The sequence below is a fragment of the Pelophylax lessonae genome (genome assembly GCF_965119305.1).
Source record: "Pelophylax lessonae genome assembly, chromosome: 4".
NCBI lineage: Eukaryota > Metazoa > Chordata > Amphibia > Anura > Ranidae > Pelophylax > Pelophylax lessonae.
Window position 1 is genome coordinate 384,993,894 of NC_138771.1, and position 18,026 is coordinate 385,011,919.

Genomic DNA, 18,026 nt, shown 5'->3' on the forward strand with positions numbered 1-18,026 from the left:
CCTTTGTGCGGATTTAGAAATGTTGGATGGAGTCCATCCACACGGTAGTAGCTTTCCTTCATCAAGGGGATCCTTTGGCTTCTATCGATCTCAAAGACGCTTACCTTCATATTCCAATATATGTCGGGCATCAACCTTTTCTTAGTTTTGCCATGGGCGAGGAGCACTATCAATTTGTGGTGTTACCTTTTGGTCTCGCCTCAGCTCCTTGGGTGTTCACTAGGGATGAGCTTTGAGTTCGAGTCGAGGCTAAGTTCGACTCTAACATCTGTTGTTCGATCATTCGTCGAATGACCAACAAATGTGCTTCTTCGCTGGAAATTCGAGATTCCCATAATGCACTGCACGTGCGCTGCATGTGCAGCACGTTATGTGATTGGCAAAAGCATGCACCCTGGCCTCATGCTTTGGCCAATCAAATGATCTCTGCCATGATTGGACTAAAGGCAGGCTGCCTTTACCAAATCATGGCTCAGGGGCCAAGTACATGCCCCACACTACATAAAGGCTGCTCGCGCAGCCGTAGCGTGTTGTGTCATTATGCAGGCGATGAGACAGGGAGAGGCACACATGTGAGGCAGGGCGAGAGTAGATTTTTTTGGAGTTTGTCAGACAGTTCAGAGACATTTTTGCAGTGTAGGGAGGGCCAGGAACGTGTGTCAGGCAGGGAGAGATTTCTTTCTTTACATCATATCAGACAGTGCAGCGCCAGTGAGTGATTCCTTGTAAGCATTTTAGGGAGGGCCAGGAATGTGTGTCAGACAGGGAGAGATTTCCTTCTTTACATCAGATATCAGTGAGAGTACTGTTCATCGTTCATTTGTGGAAAATTCTTTAAGCATCACAGACCCACAGGATTATAGATCACTTCAGATATCATAGAATTTTCCACAACTGACCAATGAACAATACTCTCACTGATATCTGATGTAATCTATAATTCCTATAGATGGATGATCTGTGATGCTTATAGAATTTTCCACAACTGATCAAAGAACAATACTCTGACTGATATCTGATGTGATCTATAATCCTACAGGTCTGTGATGCTTATAGAATTTTCCACAACTGACCAATGAACAATACTCTGACTGATATCTGATTTGATCTATAATCCTATAGGTCTGTGATGCTTATAGAATTTTCCACAACTGACCAATGAACAATACTCTAAGCATCACAGACCTATAGGATTATAGATCACATCAGATATCAGTCAGAGTATTGTTCATTGCAGTGTTAATTTCGTCGACTAAAACCGACTAAAACATTTTCGTCGACTAAATTAACACAATTTTAGTTGACTAAAATACGACTAAAACGAAAACAATTCAGATGACTAAAATACGACTAAAACTAAAATGGCATTTTAGTCTTAAGATTAAAATATGACTAAAACTAAAATGGCATTTTAGTCAAAAGACTATAACTAAAACTAAATCGAATTTTTTTGCCAAAATTAACACTGGTGCATGCTCAAAGCTTAATACCATAAATAATAACATATTAGATTTTTCACTCCAGGACCAGCAGTAGTATATAATGAGTTTGGAAATTGTAGAGAAATGCTTAAATAATGCATTACAAATTACAATTGAACTACACCCATTCAATTATAGATGACTAAAATGAGTTATAGTCGACTAAAATGTAGGATGTTTTAGTCGAATAAAATGTAGGACGTTTTAGTCGACTAAAATGTACTGGAGTTTTAGTCGACTAAATACGACTAAAACTAAAACACTTGCAGAAGACTAAAATGGGACTAAAACTAAAATGCCATTTTAGTCCTAAGACTAAGACTAAAACTAAATTGAAATTTGCTACCAAAATTAACACTGGTTCATTGGTCAGTTGTGGAAAATTCTATAAGCATCACAGATCATCCATCTATAGCAATTATAGATTACATCAGATATCAGTCAGAGTATTGTTCATTGGTCAGTTGCGGAAAATTCTATAAGCATCACAGATCATCCATTTATAGGATTATAGATTACATCAGATATCAGTGAGAGTATTGTTCATCGGTCACTTGGGTACATCCTATAAGCAGCACAGATCATCTATAGGGCTATAGATTACATCATATCAGGTCATTGAGTATTTTTTGGTCAGTTGCGTATACCCTATATTGATCTGTATCAACATCATGTCCGAAAGGCCAACAAGGAGAGGCCGACACTCACAGGCCACAAAAAGAGGGCAAGCAGCCTCTGTGTCCATTGTGAAAAGTGGTGGTCACAGTCGACATAGTGCATCCTCTGCAAGCGGGGCCCGCCCGTCTTTTATTTCTGGTGCTGCCCGTGCTTTCCAGCCACAACCTGTGGAAGAGTTGGAGTGGATCAATAAGCCGTCCTCATCCTCCTCATCCTCTGACACCCATGCTCAGTCGTTTGCCTTCCACCGCAGCTGCCAAAGCGGCCCGTTCCACAGGCTCCTTTTCCACATCTGATCCTTCAGTTGCCCCACCATCATACATGGAGGAGTCACCTGAACTATTCAATCATAGTGTCAGTGACATGCTGCTGGAGGATGTGCAGAAATTTAAAATCTGTGATGTTGGTTCCCAGGTTGATGAAGGGAATAACGTGAGCCTAGAGAGAGGGGGTAACAATGACGGACAAGAAACCAGCAGTCATGTTGCCACAGCTGAAGCATATTGCCAAGTTTGCTCCAGTGACTAGGAGGGAGGGGATGATGAGGTCACTGACTGCACTTGGGTGCCTGACAGGATAGAGGAGGAGGGGGAGGATGAGCAGGTTGCACAACTCCAACGAGGCAGGATGTGCTCCAGGGGCCACCATAGCAGTAGCCAACTTATTGCGTCACAGCATAGAGCTCCACAGGTGCAGGGTGCTGCAAAATCCCCACAGACTCCAAAAAGTTAATTAGTGTGGGCTTTTTTCAGCATCTGTGCAGTAGACCACAGCGGTTTGCAAAATCTGTCTCAAGCGGATCTAGCGTGGGCAGAACACCAGCCGCTTGGGCACCACATGCTTGACAAGGCATATGACGACCTGCCATGCAGTCCGTTGGCAACAGCACCTAAAAGAGGCACCAGATCAAAACAAGCGTACATCAAATTGCTCCTCATCTGTGATCTCTAACCCTAATATACTTCATGCCTTCTCAAATACCAGCATTGAGAGTGATGATGGTATAGCAATGAGTGGCACAGAGACTTGCACCCAATCTGCTAGCAGTACACCACCGCTTGATTTGAGCAGCAGGCAAATTTCACTACCCCAGTATTTGAACCGTAGAAAGAAATACTGTCCCAGCCATCCACATGCTCACCATCTTAATGCTAGCTTGGCCAAATTGCTAGCATTACAGTTGTTGCCTTTTCATCTGGTAGACTCGGCTCCCATTTGCCAATTTGTGGAATGTGCTGCACCAAAGTGGCAGGTCCCAAAAAAGCATTTCTTTTAACGTAAGGCCATTCCGGCTCTCTACCGTCATGTGGAAGGTAGTGTTTTGGCCTCAATTGACAAAGCAGTCAGCAGGAAGGTGCACATTACTGCTGATTCTTGGTCAAGCAGGCATGGACAGGGATGTTACATTTCTTTCACGGCGCACTGGGTAACTCTGCTGGCAGCTGGGAAGGATGCAGGATGGGGTTCGGTGTTACAGCTTGTTTTACCACCATGCCTCCAAAAAGCTGGTGCTGGTTCTGCCACATCTGGCTACTCTACCACCTCCGCCTCCTCCTCCATGTCCTCTTCTGCTCAATTGTCCTCTGAAGCAGCAGTGCTCCCTAAGCGTTCAAGGGGCTACGCAAGCAGTCAGGCAAAAAGATGCAGTGCTGTGCTTCAGTTGGTCTGTCTAGGGGATAGGGAGTCACGCTGGGGTAGAGATTCTGTCAGCTCTGCAGGAACAGGCTCAGAGATGGTTGATGCCATGACAGCTTGAGCCAGGAATGGTTGTATGTGACAATGGCACCAACCTTCTCTCTGCCCTCCGACAGGGACACTTGACACATGTTCCATGCTTGGCACATGTTCTGAATTTGGTGGTGCAACATTTCTTGAGCAGATACCCGGGCTTCCAAGATCTCCTGAGGCAGGCCAGAAAAGTCTGTGGCCATTTCCGCCGCTCATTCAATGCCAGTGTTCGCTTATCTGACATTCAACGGGAATCCAACCTTCCCACCAACTGCCTCATTTGTGAAATGCCCACCAGGTGGAACTCAACATTGGCAATGCTGCAGTACCTGTGCGAGTATGGCACAAGGACTAGGGTCAGGGGAGCTTGGCTTTTTTTTGCCATGCCAGTGGCTTTTAAGGATGCATGCATCGTCCTGTCACCATTTGAGGAGGCCACAAGGAGGGTGAGCCGGAACAATGCATGCATCAGTGACACTATCCCGCTAGTCTACCTGCTGGCCCAATTTTTGGCACCTGTATAGCTCATGCGATTTCAAATTTGCATGGAATTCTTACCAGCAGGTCCCATTCCTGCACCCAGCAAGAGTATCTGCAAGGCCTTGCTTACAGTGTTCAGGCACTACCTACAGGAAGGGCCCAATTTTTGGCACCTGTGTAGGACATGCAATTTCAAATTTGTATGGAATTCTTACCAGCAGGTCCCATTCCTGCACCCAGCAAGAGTAACTGTGAGGGCTTGGTTATGGTGTCCAGGCACCACCTACAGCAAAGGCCCAATTTTTTGCACCTGTATAGCACGTGTGATTTCAAATTTGTATGGAATTATTACCAGCAGGTCCTGTTCCTGCACCCAGCAAGAGTAACTGCAAAAGCTTGGTTACGGTGTTCAGGCACCACCTACAGCAAAGGCCCAATTTTTGGCACCTGTATAGGACATGCAATTTCAAATTTGTATGGTATTCTTACCAGCAGGTCCCGTTCCTGCATCCAGCAAGAGTAACTGCGAGGGCTTGGTTACGGTGTTCAGGCACCACCTACAGCAAAGGCCCAATTTTTGGCACCTGTAAAGCACATGCAATTTCATATTTGTATGGTATTCTTACCAGCAGGTCCCGTTCCTGCACCCAGCATGAGTAACTGTGAAGGCTTGGTTATGGTGTTCAGGCACCACCAACAGCAAAGGCCCATTTTTGGCACCTGTATAGCACATGCAATTTCAAATTTGTATGGAATTCTTACCAGCAGGTCCCGTTCCTGAACCCAGCAAGAGTAACTGCGAAGGCTTGGTTACGGTGTTCAGGCACCACCAACAGCAAAGGCCTAATTTTTGGCACCTATATGACAAGCACATGCGATTTGAAATTTGTATGGATTTTTTAGCAGCAGGGCGCAGGAACGGGCCCTCTCTAATGGGCCATACACACTATAAGATTTTCTGCAAAATGTACGGCTAGCCCATGGACTATCAAAATGTACATGACACCAGAAGGAAAAGGGCTAAATATGCCGCCAGAAAGACAACCGGTAGTCAGACCAAAACAGAACACAGAAGTTAGCAAAAAAACCAAAAGTCAAAGAAATATGGGTGCAAGTGGAGAAGAAAGCCTGAAAGTATCAAGGGAAAGCACTCAAACACCAGGAGACGATGAAACGAGCAAAGCAGAGGAAATAAGCGGAAAAGAATCCCCTCCATCAAAATCAGAGATGCGTGAAATGTTTGCCAGCCTCGAAAAGTCTATTAAAACTGAAATGGCTACTCTCTATAGAGACCTGGGCCATATTTTGGTCAGAGTCGAGGAAACAGAAGACAAGATAGTCCACCATGGAAAAAAACTGAAAAATTTAAAGGAACAAATGAAGAGAATGCAGACAGATCAGAGAAACATGTTATATAAAATGGAGGACCAGGAGAATAGACATAGAAGAAAGAACCTACGAATAAGAGGAATACCGGAGAAGGGACAAGCGGAGAAATATTGGAGAACATATTTAACCCCCTTCTGGGAAAAGCGATCACAGAAAAAATTGAATTCGAGAGAATACACAGATTACGGAGACCTTCTAATATACCAAAAGAGAAAACAAGGGATGTGATTGCGAGATTCCACAAATATGAGACAAGAGCCCAGATCTGGGAGAAAATGAGAGAAAGACCAGTCCTAAAATATGAGGGAGAAGAGCTTCAGATTTTCCCCGACCTGGCGCAAGAGACGATCAATAGGAAACACATCTTGAGACCAGTAGTAGAAGAGCTAAAGAAATTAAACATTCAATACTTTTGGAGCCATCCAGCCGGCCTAGGAGTACAACGAGATGGAAGGACTACACTACTTAGGTTTCCAGAAGACACTAAAGCTTTCTGTGAATCACTAAAAATACAGCTGATAGACATTCCGGGGTGGGCGGACCAAGGATACTCAGAAGAAGAATCGGATGAAGAAGACCTGACCCAGTGGAAAGAGAAGAGAAAACGGAAAAAAACTAAAGAATGAAATAGAATCTGCGGGGGCGGAGGGGGGGACCCAGGTTGGGGGGACTAGTGGAAATGCGGGGGAAAGGGAGGAAGATCAAACGAGAAAGGTATAATAAAAAAAAAAAAAACGGACAGCTCTACAGTAGTCAGCAAGCCTCTACCACCTTGACCTAGAAATAGGAAAGATGGACGGGAAGGGCGAGCATGGCCAGAGCTCAACCTCGGCAACAAGTCGATGGATAAGGGAGAAGGAGACTTCGACTATCCTGGCTAAGGGAAGGGGGGATGCCAGGCCTCCACAAGGGCAGGGAGGGGAGGAGAGGAGGGTGGGAGGAAGTGGGGGAGGGGAAAAGAGTGGGAGGGATAGAAGGGAAAAAAAAACCCCAAAAAACTATCCAACTCCTATAAGAGATGGAAAAAAAATCCCAAAAAAGCAACTAACCCCTATAAGCCACGGTTTAACCCAAAGGATCTTGAACCCTCAAGCCCTAGAGATTATATTGAAACCCAGACAAATGAGAAGAGAAGCCATAAAAATCAGAAATGGTGGTAATTTATATACTATCCTACAATATACGAGGTCTAAACTCATTAGATAAAAGAAATTTTTTTTAAAAAGAAATCAATTACTTGAAGGCAGACCTAACATTTCTACAAGAGACTCATATTTCCCATGCATCCAACACTAGGCTATACTCACAGAGCCATCCTACCTGGTACTACGCGGACTCCTCGGGAAGCAAGTCCAGGGGAGTGGCCATCGGCATTGCCAGGGGCCTTGGTTTAAATTATCAGCTCTAGAGAGGCCAATCTCAGAACAGGAAATAGAGAAAGCGATAAAAGAAACTAGTTCAGGTAAAAGTCCGGGACCTGATGGGTTTACAATAAACTGCTACAAAAGATACAAGGAAATATTAATACCAAAATTAAAAGATTATATGAATGAAATTGGCACTCAATATAAGATGAGTAAAGAAGCCCTATCCCCCTCGATAACTGTTATCCACAAAGAGAAGAAAGTCCGGTTATTATGCTCTAGTTACAGACCCATTTCCCTCCTCAACGCAGACACTAAGCTATTCACAAAAATATTAGCCACTAGGATCAAGAGTTTGATGAGGGAATGGATACATAGAGACCAAGTAGGGTTTATTCCGGGCCGGCAGGGCCGTGACAACGGAATTAAAACTATCCTCCTAATCAATCAAATGCTAAAAAATAGACCATCGAGTATAATAATGTCAATAGATGCTGAAAAAGCATTTGACAGAGTTGATTGGGAGTTTATGTTTAAAACCCTAGAGGAGCTAGGGATTGGCCCTACAATGATGTCTAGGATTAAATCACTCTATAACCACCCAACCGCAAGAGTAAAGATCAATGGGGGAATGTCAGAACCCTTTGAGATGTTTAATGGAACCAGACAAGGGTGTCCATTATCCCCAATGTTATTTGTTCTATCTCTGGAACCATTTTTAGCAACGATAAGGAGAAGTTCTGACATTGGGGGTATAAGGATAGGTGAAGAGGAGTATAAGATCTCTGCTTTCGCGGACGACATTCTTTTGTATATAACTAACCCCACGATCACCCTGCCAAATATAATAAAAACTATGAAATATTATGGTGAACTTTCAAATTTAAAAATCAATCAAAAAAAGTCAGAGATACTGAGTATAAATGTCAACAGAAAAGAAGAAGAGAGGTTAAAAAATGAATTCCACTTTAAATGGAGAAAAGATGAAATAAAATACCTAGGGATCAAACTAACAACAGCCCCAGAGAAATTATATAAAGTAAACTTCCTTCAAATATTAAATGATACGAGAGCAGATTTAAATAGATTATCCCCTAGGATCTCCTCACTGATAGGGAGAATAAATACAATAAAGATGATAATCCTACCTAAAATATTATATATATTCCAAATGATTCCCATCCCAATCCCACAAGTATTTTTTAGAACACTCAAAACTTTGATAATTCAGTTTGTATGGAAGTACAAAAAACCAAGGATTAGATACACAATATTAAGGAAAGAAAAGGGACACGGAGGGTTGGCATTACCAGACTTTAAAAATTATTATTTAGCGTCAATACTTACACGGGTGATAGACTGGAGTAAACAAAAAAGTGAAAAAGACTGGGTAACAATAGAAAACACGCTCAGTAAAGCACACTTAGCAAAAATTATTTGGGTACCCCCGAAGTTCAGAGAACTACACAGCAACACGGACACAATCACACGACATGCCCTAAAAATTTGGGACATGACACATATAAAAGAAAATTGGAATTACAATTCACCATTAATACCTCTTGTAAACACAAAATTTTTCGCATCGGGAGAAGGAAAGGAATTGGGCAATTGGATAGAAGATAGGGAAGCCCGATTAGGGGATGTAATAGACCAAGGGAGACTTATAACCTTTGAAGAACTAAAACAAAAAAAAGAGGAGTGGAAAATAAATTAATGGAGATACATACAGTTGAGACATTTTGTTGCCACACTGCCTCAACCACTAAGAGATATGGGGGATTTGAGACCCTTCGAACAGCTGTGTCTCAGACAGGGTGGTTAATAATGTCTCAAGTGTCTATAAAATCTTGCTAAGAATAACAAAGGAGGTAGGCCCCTCATTAAAAGAGATATGGGAAAGAGATCTTGGTCCCTGTAGTGAGGACATTCTTTGGGAAAGAAGTCTACAGCTCGTACATAGATCGGCGATTGATACAAACACCGAAGAAATGAACTATAAGTTGCTTACTAGGTGGTATAACACTCCCGATAAATTGGGTAGATTCCAGAGGGAGAGTTCTAAAGATTGTTGGAGAGGATGCCAGATGATTGGGACAATATCCCATATTTGGTGGGAATGCCCAAAAATTAAAATATTCTGGAAAGAAGTCTTATCCTTGATAAAAAAAATTACAAAAAAACACATTCCGGAAGATCCTTGGAAATGCTTGTTTCATGGAACACAGATGTCAGTGAAACATTATAGGAAAGCTCTAGTGCCCCATCTACTAAATGCAGCTAAAAGTCTAATTCCCTTAAAATGGCAAAAAGTAGATTCCCATCAAGTAAAGAGTGGGTGATCAGAGTTGAAAAAACAAGAAAACTAAAGTCTCTAAGGAATTGGGGTGAGGAAGATCAAGGGATTGAAATAGAAATTTGGGGTGAGTGGCAGAGTTTTAAAGAGACAGAGGAATATAAAGAAATATTAGGAGAAGGATCGATAGAAGAACAAGGGGTTGTTGGGGGAAAAGAGGGGGAGAATGGGTAAAAGGGTTTATGGGTAAAATGTTTCAAAGTTAAACTGTATGGATATTCCTCCAGCGATTGGAGGGTTGAAATGCCTTTCTTTGCCCTTTTAATTGTAATATGTGAAAAATGTAATAAAGAAATAAAAAAAAAAAAAAAAAAAAAAAAGATTTTCTGAAGACTTTTTCCTTTAGACTTACCAAAACCATATAATATGAGGTCAAACCTAAACACTTTCAATTTGTATGCAATCTGGCAGGCCCTTGCACTACATAGAAAAGGTAAATCTGAAGGAAATCTAACCACAAAAGTTGGATAGTGTGTATCCAGCTTAACCCTCTAGCAACTCTCTAACCCTCTAATTTCTATCCCCAATTTATTAGACACTTTAGATAAATTTGCTAATATTTCAGAAATAAAAATCGATGTATCCAAATAAAATGCACTCCCACTTAATTTCACCTCTATAGCACTGGATACTTAAAAAAACAATTTCTCTTTTATTTGGTCTGATAATACAATTCCTTATTTAGGAATCCAACTCTCAAATAAATATGACCTATTATTCCATAAAAACGTCCCACCTTTAATAACTAAAATCCGACATTCCCTAAATACACAGTTCTCATATTTTCTCTCATTCATCGGTAGAATTACAACAATTAAAATTAACTTATTCCCCAAACTTCCCTATCTTTTTAGATCCCTTCCAATTACACTCTCCAAACACTATATTTCAAAAATCCAATCCATGGCCAACAAATTTAAATGGAATAACAAACCACCTAGATACGCCAAGAAAATTCTCTATCAATCACATAGGTCAGGAGGTCTAGGTTTATCACAACTTTGGTCATATTACATCTCTGGTAGACTTACCCAAAAAGCTCAATGGAACATTCCCTGCCCCACAATCCCACGTTTTTTGAAGGCAATTCTATTTATCCGCATTATCTTCCTGGCTTATTACAGTATGGTCAATTAAAAATTCTCTTTGCTACATTTCCTCCCACAGCACTATAGTCTCTGACTCCATTAAACTATGGAACAAAGGTGAAGTAAAAAAGATTGGTCAGTCATTTCTGACCCTCCACCAGGCGCTTTATTTTAGGGGGACCCAATATTTAAAGAAGCCTATTGAACCCCATGCTTATTTAAATGGTGGATTGAAAATTATATTACCAAAATATCAGATCTCTATAGCGGAGGAATATTTTCTTCCTTTCTCTCTTTTAACATCCAAAAATATTCCCCTTACTGAAAAACCAAATTATGAATCTTTTTTGAGACTTATTATCCTAAACCTTCCAGATCCCCTTTAACTATATTTGAACACATTTGCTTCCTATACCTAAGAGGAATAGGTCTAATTTGACCCATCTATAACGACTTCAGTTCCGCTAATCCCGATGTAAAACTTCCCTACATGCAGAAATGAGAATTGGAACTGAGTATTCAAATACCTGTCACTGATTGGGCATCCAAGTGGGTAAACTTACGGAAATGTACCAAATCTCTAACAATAAGGGAAACAGCAGTTAAACTTTTTTCCAGGTGGTAATATATACCAGCCCATCTAAACAATTTTTCCCTGATGTTTCCCAAAACTGCTTTAGAGGATGCTCTCTCCCTGGTACCTTTCTACACATTTTTTGGGACTGTGACAGACTATCCCATACATAGACAGAGGTCTTTGATCCCATCAACAAATTATCAGGTAGAAATATTACACTATCACATCTTAATTGTTTGTCATTTCAAAGCATACCAGATATACATCCACCCCTTACACAGTTAATCCATACCATCTATGTAGCTACACACTGGACGAAAGCTTTACACTGGAAGGAAGCTATTGTCCCATCTCCACAAAGTCTTGCAAGAATTGGAGATCAAAATAGTGGAAAACATTTCACCGCTCAATCAATAATACCAAGAAACTGATTTAGAATGGAAACCATGGTTCATTTATAAAACACTGTCCAATTGCTATATCCATACTATTGAAGTACCCCACATTTTTATTTACTATGTTTCCTTTTCTTCAATTTTTGTTTACCTTCCATGTTCCAATTTTCTTTTGTTTGTTCTCTCTATCCAAATAATTGCTATAAATAATATCAATACTTGAGATATATATATATATATATATATAGTTAATCACTTTATATTTCTTTGAATGTATTATTGTTATACATATATACATTTTGTTGAAATTATTCACCATATATTTTATGTGAATTGAAAAACCTTTTTCAATAAAAGTTTATACAAAAAAAAAAAAAAAATAAATCCTAATAGTGCAATCATGAATAACCATATAGTAAATAATGTGGCATGAAAATAACTAAACATACAGTAAATAAATTATGAGCAAAATATATCATATAAAAAATATGTAGAAAAATCAATCATATGAAAGTGATATAATGAAATAAGTGCAAAATCCAATGTTAGTTGAACAGAAAAAAAGTCCTTTCAATGAAAAAGTCCTTTTCAATATCAAAGTCCATAAAGTGCAAAAAAGTGTAAAAGTAACGTTGATTACTGAAATCTACCACCAAGCACCAACACTTAGCATACGCTTCTTACCAGATAGCGTGGACCATACATTATAATGGTCATAAAAACACAAAATAATCCAGCATCCGAAATAGCAGCTCCAAATAGATCGGGAATAAAAAAAATGAACAAGCGTATGCTAACATTTCCGTAAAGATAGTATAACATTTATTAAACTGATACTCACAAAGATAAAACAAATACAAGCTTCAGAAAATACATGAAGAGTTGTCACGGCTCATAGTGTACTTGTGTCAGTGCCCCAGCTGACACGTTTCACCCAATCAGATTTCTTCAGAGGCGTGAAGAAATCCGATTGGATGAAACGCGTCAGCCAGGGACGCTGACACAAGTACGCTATGAGCCGCGTCAACTCTTCATGTATTTTTTGAAGCTTGTATTCGTTTTATCTTTGTGAGTATCAGTTTAATAAATGTTATACTCCCTTTACAAAACTTCACTATGTGCTACTTTGTAATTTCCTCTCGGTATCATCACCCATGCATGTGCGGTCACAAAAACGACAAATCCAGCAAATTAGTGTGGTCGGCTTAATGCTTTCACTTGGAGTGGTTCCTGCCAAGTAGAAGTGGCTGATGTGAGGCTGCACATCAAATTATTGATGCCAATCATGGTGCTTTTTCTGTGTACCTATTATCTCTTTTGATTCTAGTAAGGAGATTTGGTTGGCACTGTGGTGTGGCGTGCTACACTTTTCACACTGAAGTTGGTGTTGGCATCTCATCTCTTTATTTGTTTTGTTTTAAAGTGCTGCATATGGACTTTGATATATACAGTATCTCACAAAAGTGAGTACACCCCTCACATTTTTGTAAATATTTTATTATATCTTTTTAATGTGACAACACTGAAGAAATTACACTTTGCTACAATGTAAAGTAGTGCGTGTACAGCTTGTATAACAGTGTGAATTTTCTGTCCCCTCCAAATAACTCAACACACAGCCAGTAATATCTAAACCGCTGGCAACAAAAGTGAGTACACCCCTAAGTTAAATGTCCAAATTGGGCCCAAAATGTCAATATTGTGTGTGGCCACAGATTGCCACTGGAGTCCTCTTCTACACCTCCATGATGACATCACGGAGCTGGTGGATGGTAGAGACCTTGCGCTCCTCCACCTTCTATTTGAGGATGCCCCACAGATGCTCAATAGGGTTTAGGTCTGGAGACATGCTTGGCCAGTCCATCACCTTTCCCCCCCGCTTCTATAGCAAGGCAGTGGTCGTCTTGGAGGTGTGTTTGGGGTCGTTATGTTGGAATACTGCCCTGCTGTCCAGTCTCCGAAGGGAGGGATCATGCTCTGCTTCCGTATGTCACAGTACATGTTGGCATTCATGGTTCCCTCAATGAACTGTAGCTTCTCAGTGTCAGCAGCACTCATGCAGCCCCAGGCCATGACACTCTCACCACCACGTTTGACTGAAGGCAAGACACACTTGTCTTTGTACTCCTCACATGGTTGCCACCACACACACTTGACATCATCTGAACCAAATACGTTTATCTTGGTCTCATCAGACCACAGGACATGGTTCCAGTAATCCATATCCTTAGTCTGCTTGTCTTCAAACTGTTTGCAGGCTTTCTTGTGCACCGTCTTTAGAAGAGACTTCCTTCTGGGCCATGCAGACCAATTTGTTGCAGTGCGAGGCGTATGGTCTGAGCACTGACAGGCTGACCCCCCCACCCCTTTAACCTCTGCAGAAATGCTGGCAGCACTCATACGTCTATTTCCCAAAGACAACCTCTGGATATGACGCTAAGCACGTGCACTCTAATTCTTTGGTCGACCATGGTGAGGCCTGTTCTGAGTGGAACCAGTCCCGTTAAACCACTGTATGGTCTTGGAGATGGTCAGATCCTCAGAGAGTTCTTTGCCATGAGGTGCAATGTTGAACTTCCAGTTACCAGTATGAGAGAGTGGGAGGAATAAAACCAAATCTAACACACCTGCTCCCCATTCACACCTGAGACCTTGTACCACTAACGAGTCACATGACACCGGGGAGGAAAAATGTCTAATTGAGCCCAATTTTGACATTTACACTTAGGGGTGTACTGACTTTTGTTGCTAGCTGTTTAAACATTAATGGCTGTGTGTTGAGTTATTTTGGGGGGACAGCAAATTTACACTGTTATACAAGCTGTACACTCACTACTTTACATTATAGCAAAGTGTAATTTCTTCAGTGTTGTCACATGAAAAGATATATTAAAATATTTACAAAAAAGTAAGGGGTGTATTCATTTTCTTTTTTTTGCAATCAACAAAAATTTATGCCAGCAACTTATGTGTCTATCTACTGGTATATGTCTTAGCGTGGATATTTCCACTTTTTACAAATTAATTATTACCATGCAGCTGCCATCAAAGTGCGCAAATAATTGATTTAAACTTGAGGCTCTGCGTGGGTTAGTAATGCTTGTTTTGGTGCTCAAATGTAAGACTTGTTAAATTTGTGCCATGAACCGTCAAAATATTCACATAAATATTGCGAAAATTAATACAAAGCGATATGAACATTTATATTGATAAAATAATTAAATTAATAAAATGTAAAAAAAAAAAAAAGAATGATGTAATAAAATGTGTCCAAAATGAACAAAAACGGTGTCTTCTACACCCCGTGCTTAAATGTGCTCTATAGTTCCGTCTCACACGTGCTCCTAAGTGATGCTCCTCCACCTTAGTATAAGGGGGGGCCACTCACCAGATGGATCTGGGCCACCAGGACCCTCACAGCTTTGTATATATAATTGGGCTCAACTTAAAACTCCCATTTTCAGAACCGATTACTTCAATCAAAATAGTCTTGACCTTGGCAGATTTATATATTTTTCTTTTACGTTGAATCAGGCTCCAAATCACCAAAGTGCTTAGAATAAGCGTAAGGTATTTAATTGTGCGATATGTTTATTAAAATTTATTTTTCCACATAAAATAATCAATAAAACACTCACACTTTGTTTTGCCTACAAGCGGCACCCACTATTTTCGTTTAGGTGTGCAGTAAACAGTGCCATCTGCACTATGGACCAGCTTACGTGTCACCTGCGTTCCAGGGAAACCGGAAATTGCAAAACAGGACGTTTCACAGCCCGGACCTCAATGCATTTCGCTGGAAGGCGTCATCAGGAAGTCATGATTTAAATCACTTATTCAATGTGTTTAGTGAAGAGATGATGCTCAAACTTTCTCACATGCAAATACAACAAACTGTTTGTAGTGCTCTTTATTTTGGGAAAATTGCCCGCTTACCAAATCAAATGATCCAACCAAGAGATCATATGTGTGTGAGTGGAAGCGCCTCTGAAGAAAAGTGGTCAGCCAGCTCCAGGGAATGTATGCAGGCTTATGGTGCTCCTTAATCTCATTAACCACATCATGTGGTTAAAAAAGATAATGGAAGAGGCTCATAGTGCATTAATGCATATAAAGCTGGTTTATTAAATTAAAATTGCACTTACATCAAGAACAATGAATTTGGGCGATATGGGATCTTGCACAGCCACCTGCAGTGCGGTCTGTGCTAATTGACGTCACTTTGCTAGCTCAAACTAACGCGTTTCCTCTCAGAAGGCATCGACTGAGATGAGTAGCCTTCATCATTAATGCACTATGAGCGTCTTCCATTACCTTTTTTAACCACATGATGTGATTAACGAGATTAAGGAGCACCATAAGCCTGGATACCTTTCCCGGAGCTGGCTGACCACTTGTCTTCAGAGGGGCTTCCACTCACCCACATATGATCTCTTGGTGGGATTAATTGATTTGGTAAGTGGACAAGTTTCACATATAAAGCACAGCGGTGACACACTTTCCATTGTGGAGTATTTCAGTTGCACTGCAAACAGTTTTTTGTATTTGCATGTGGGAAATTTGGAGCATCATCTTTTCACTAAGCACATTGAATTGTCATTTTTTGTGAACAGATTGTGGCTACTTATTTACAAAAAAAAAATATTTTTGATGTAATTGTACATTGTTTATTGCATTTGTTACCTAATCCCTTTTAGGTTATTTGTAATATTATATATAGTGGGCATTTTTTGGCTGACATTATCTTTTGATAAAGGTATTTCTGCTGAAACGCGTTAAGAGGACCACAGTCAGCCCTGCTATATACCCTTGATGTGCACAATACCTTGGGACGTTTTGTAAGTGTATCTGCTATGTCTTTTTAATAAATTGGTTTTAGCAATATTACACTATGTTTGTCCCTCTTTGGTTCTTACCTTTATCCATGTTGGAGCTGGGATTTGGTTTATCCATGCCTGTCGCTGATCCAGATGGACTCCTTTGAGGTCTCCATATCCATCCGGGACATCCACCTTACATTCCAACAGCTTGTATGACCCACATGCTATATGGTATCTGGGTCCCACGTATCTGGTGAGCGCAATCTATTAACCCTCATCGGTGTTGGGATTTGCTGCACATTGTGATCACGTTATTTATGTTGGATTCTTTTCATCACATTATTCACTTGGGACTTTCATTTTTGATGGACTTTTTATTGATTTCCATTTGGTTTATATGATTGGACATTCAGTAATTCATTTTACATGTGTCATTTGTTTAATCACACTCCATTGGTATTAGCGCTGCACATTTTCTTGTTTTTTGGTCACTTTATTTGTCTAGTGATTAGTGCAAGCAGCTATCCTTCCATGTTTTGTTAGCGCAGTAATTTTTACCCTATGTTTACCCTTTAGGATAATATCAGTCAAAAACAGCACCATCTTATTTATTTTACGTTTTTTTTCTCCTCACTATTCAAGGAGTGTTTGATTGCAGCAGTTTTTTTATTTTACATATTTGCAGCTCAGCCCACCTTTTTGTATTGTTTAGTTACCTTCCATAAGTTGTAAACCGGCACAAATAAGTCAGAAAACAGCAGACTGTCAGCTCATAAGAAAGGAATGCCGTGAGTAACGGCTAAGCAAGCGTGATGTCTTCAGTAACAGCCAATCCATATTTAATTGTCACTGTTGGTTCTGTTTGTCACACGGATGATTCTTTACGAGTTAGCTGTTATTAGTATTAAGTGCTGTATTGGCAGTAAATATTCATTAGCGCTTCCTGTTTGCTAGAATATTGTGCTAATGCCAGTATCTTGCTTGTTACTGGTACCCTGTGTCCTTCTTACCACTACTCTTGTACTGGCCCTTGGTTGCCTATTCACTTACCCCTCCTATTCCTTTCCACTTTTAATCTGATATCTTTGGCTACTGACTTCAGCTTTATCACTCACTGACTATGCTCCTGCTTGTGTACCTTACTCGTCTTGTTAATACCCTCAAACGTGTCAGCTGTTTTGGCTCCTGTTTTCTCATCTTGATTAAAGATCATGACAGGTAAGTTGCAATATAAAGCAATTTTTCTCCTGGATTTAGATATCCAAGAGCAACATTTAGACATCCTTTAGGGAGACTTGGGTTTGGGTATGGTTCTTATCATTTTTAATATATTTGACTTTACATAAATGACCAATCTGAGCCAGTAGCTGAACCTCTGGATTTTGCCTGGTATCATAAAAAATGCTGCACAAGTACCAAATGCATCAATCATCTTGACATTTTTTTTTATATTCTTATATAGAATAATATGTTTATCATGTTAATAAATATTATAAAACAGTGACCACTCTATTCAATAAAAAGTTTACCTTAGTAATTCCCAAAACACCTATGTTTGGGCTTGAAGAGGTAGAACCATTTCCCGTGCCAAGTAAGCCAGCAATAACACAACAAAGCCCTTCAATGCATATACCTCTGAAAAAAACAAAACAAAAAAAAACAGTAATTTG

At 40.2% G+C, this 18,026-nt stretch overlaps 1 protein-coding gene across 2 annotated transcripts in view; it reads right to left on the reverse strand.

Moving 5' to 3' along the window:
* Positions 1 to 18,026, reverse strand: part of SLC23A1 (solute carrier family 23 member 1) — a 580,604-nt gene that overhangs the window by 133,274 nt on the left and 429,304 nt on the right. For both annotated transcript variants that reach the window (XM_082255678.1, XM_082255677.1), the window contains one exon: positions 17,886 to 17,991. In XM_082255678.1, coding sequence (XP_082111804.1) covers positions 17,886 to 17,991 — 106 coding nt within the window. The remainder of the gene's footprint in view (positions 1 to 17,885; positions 17,992 to 18,026) is intronic.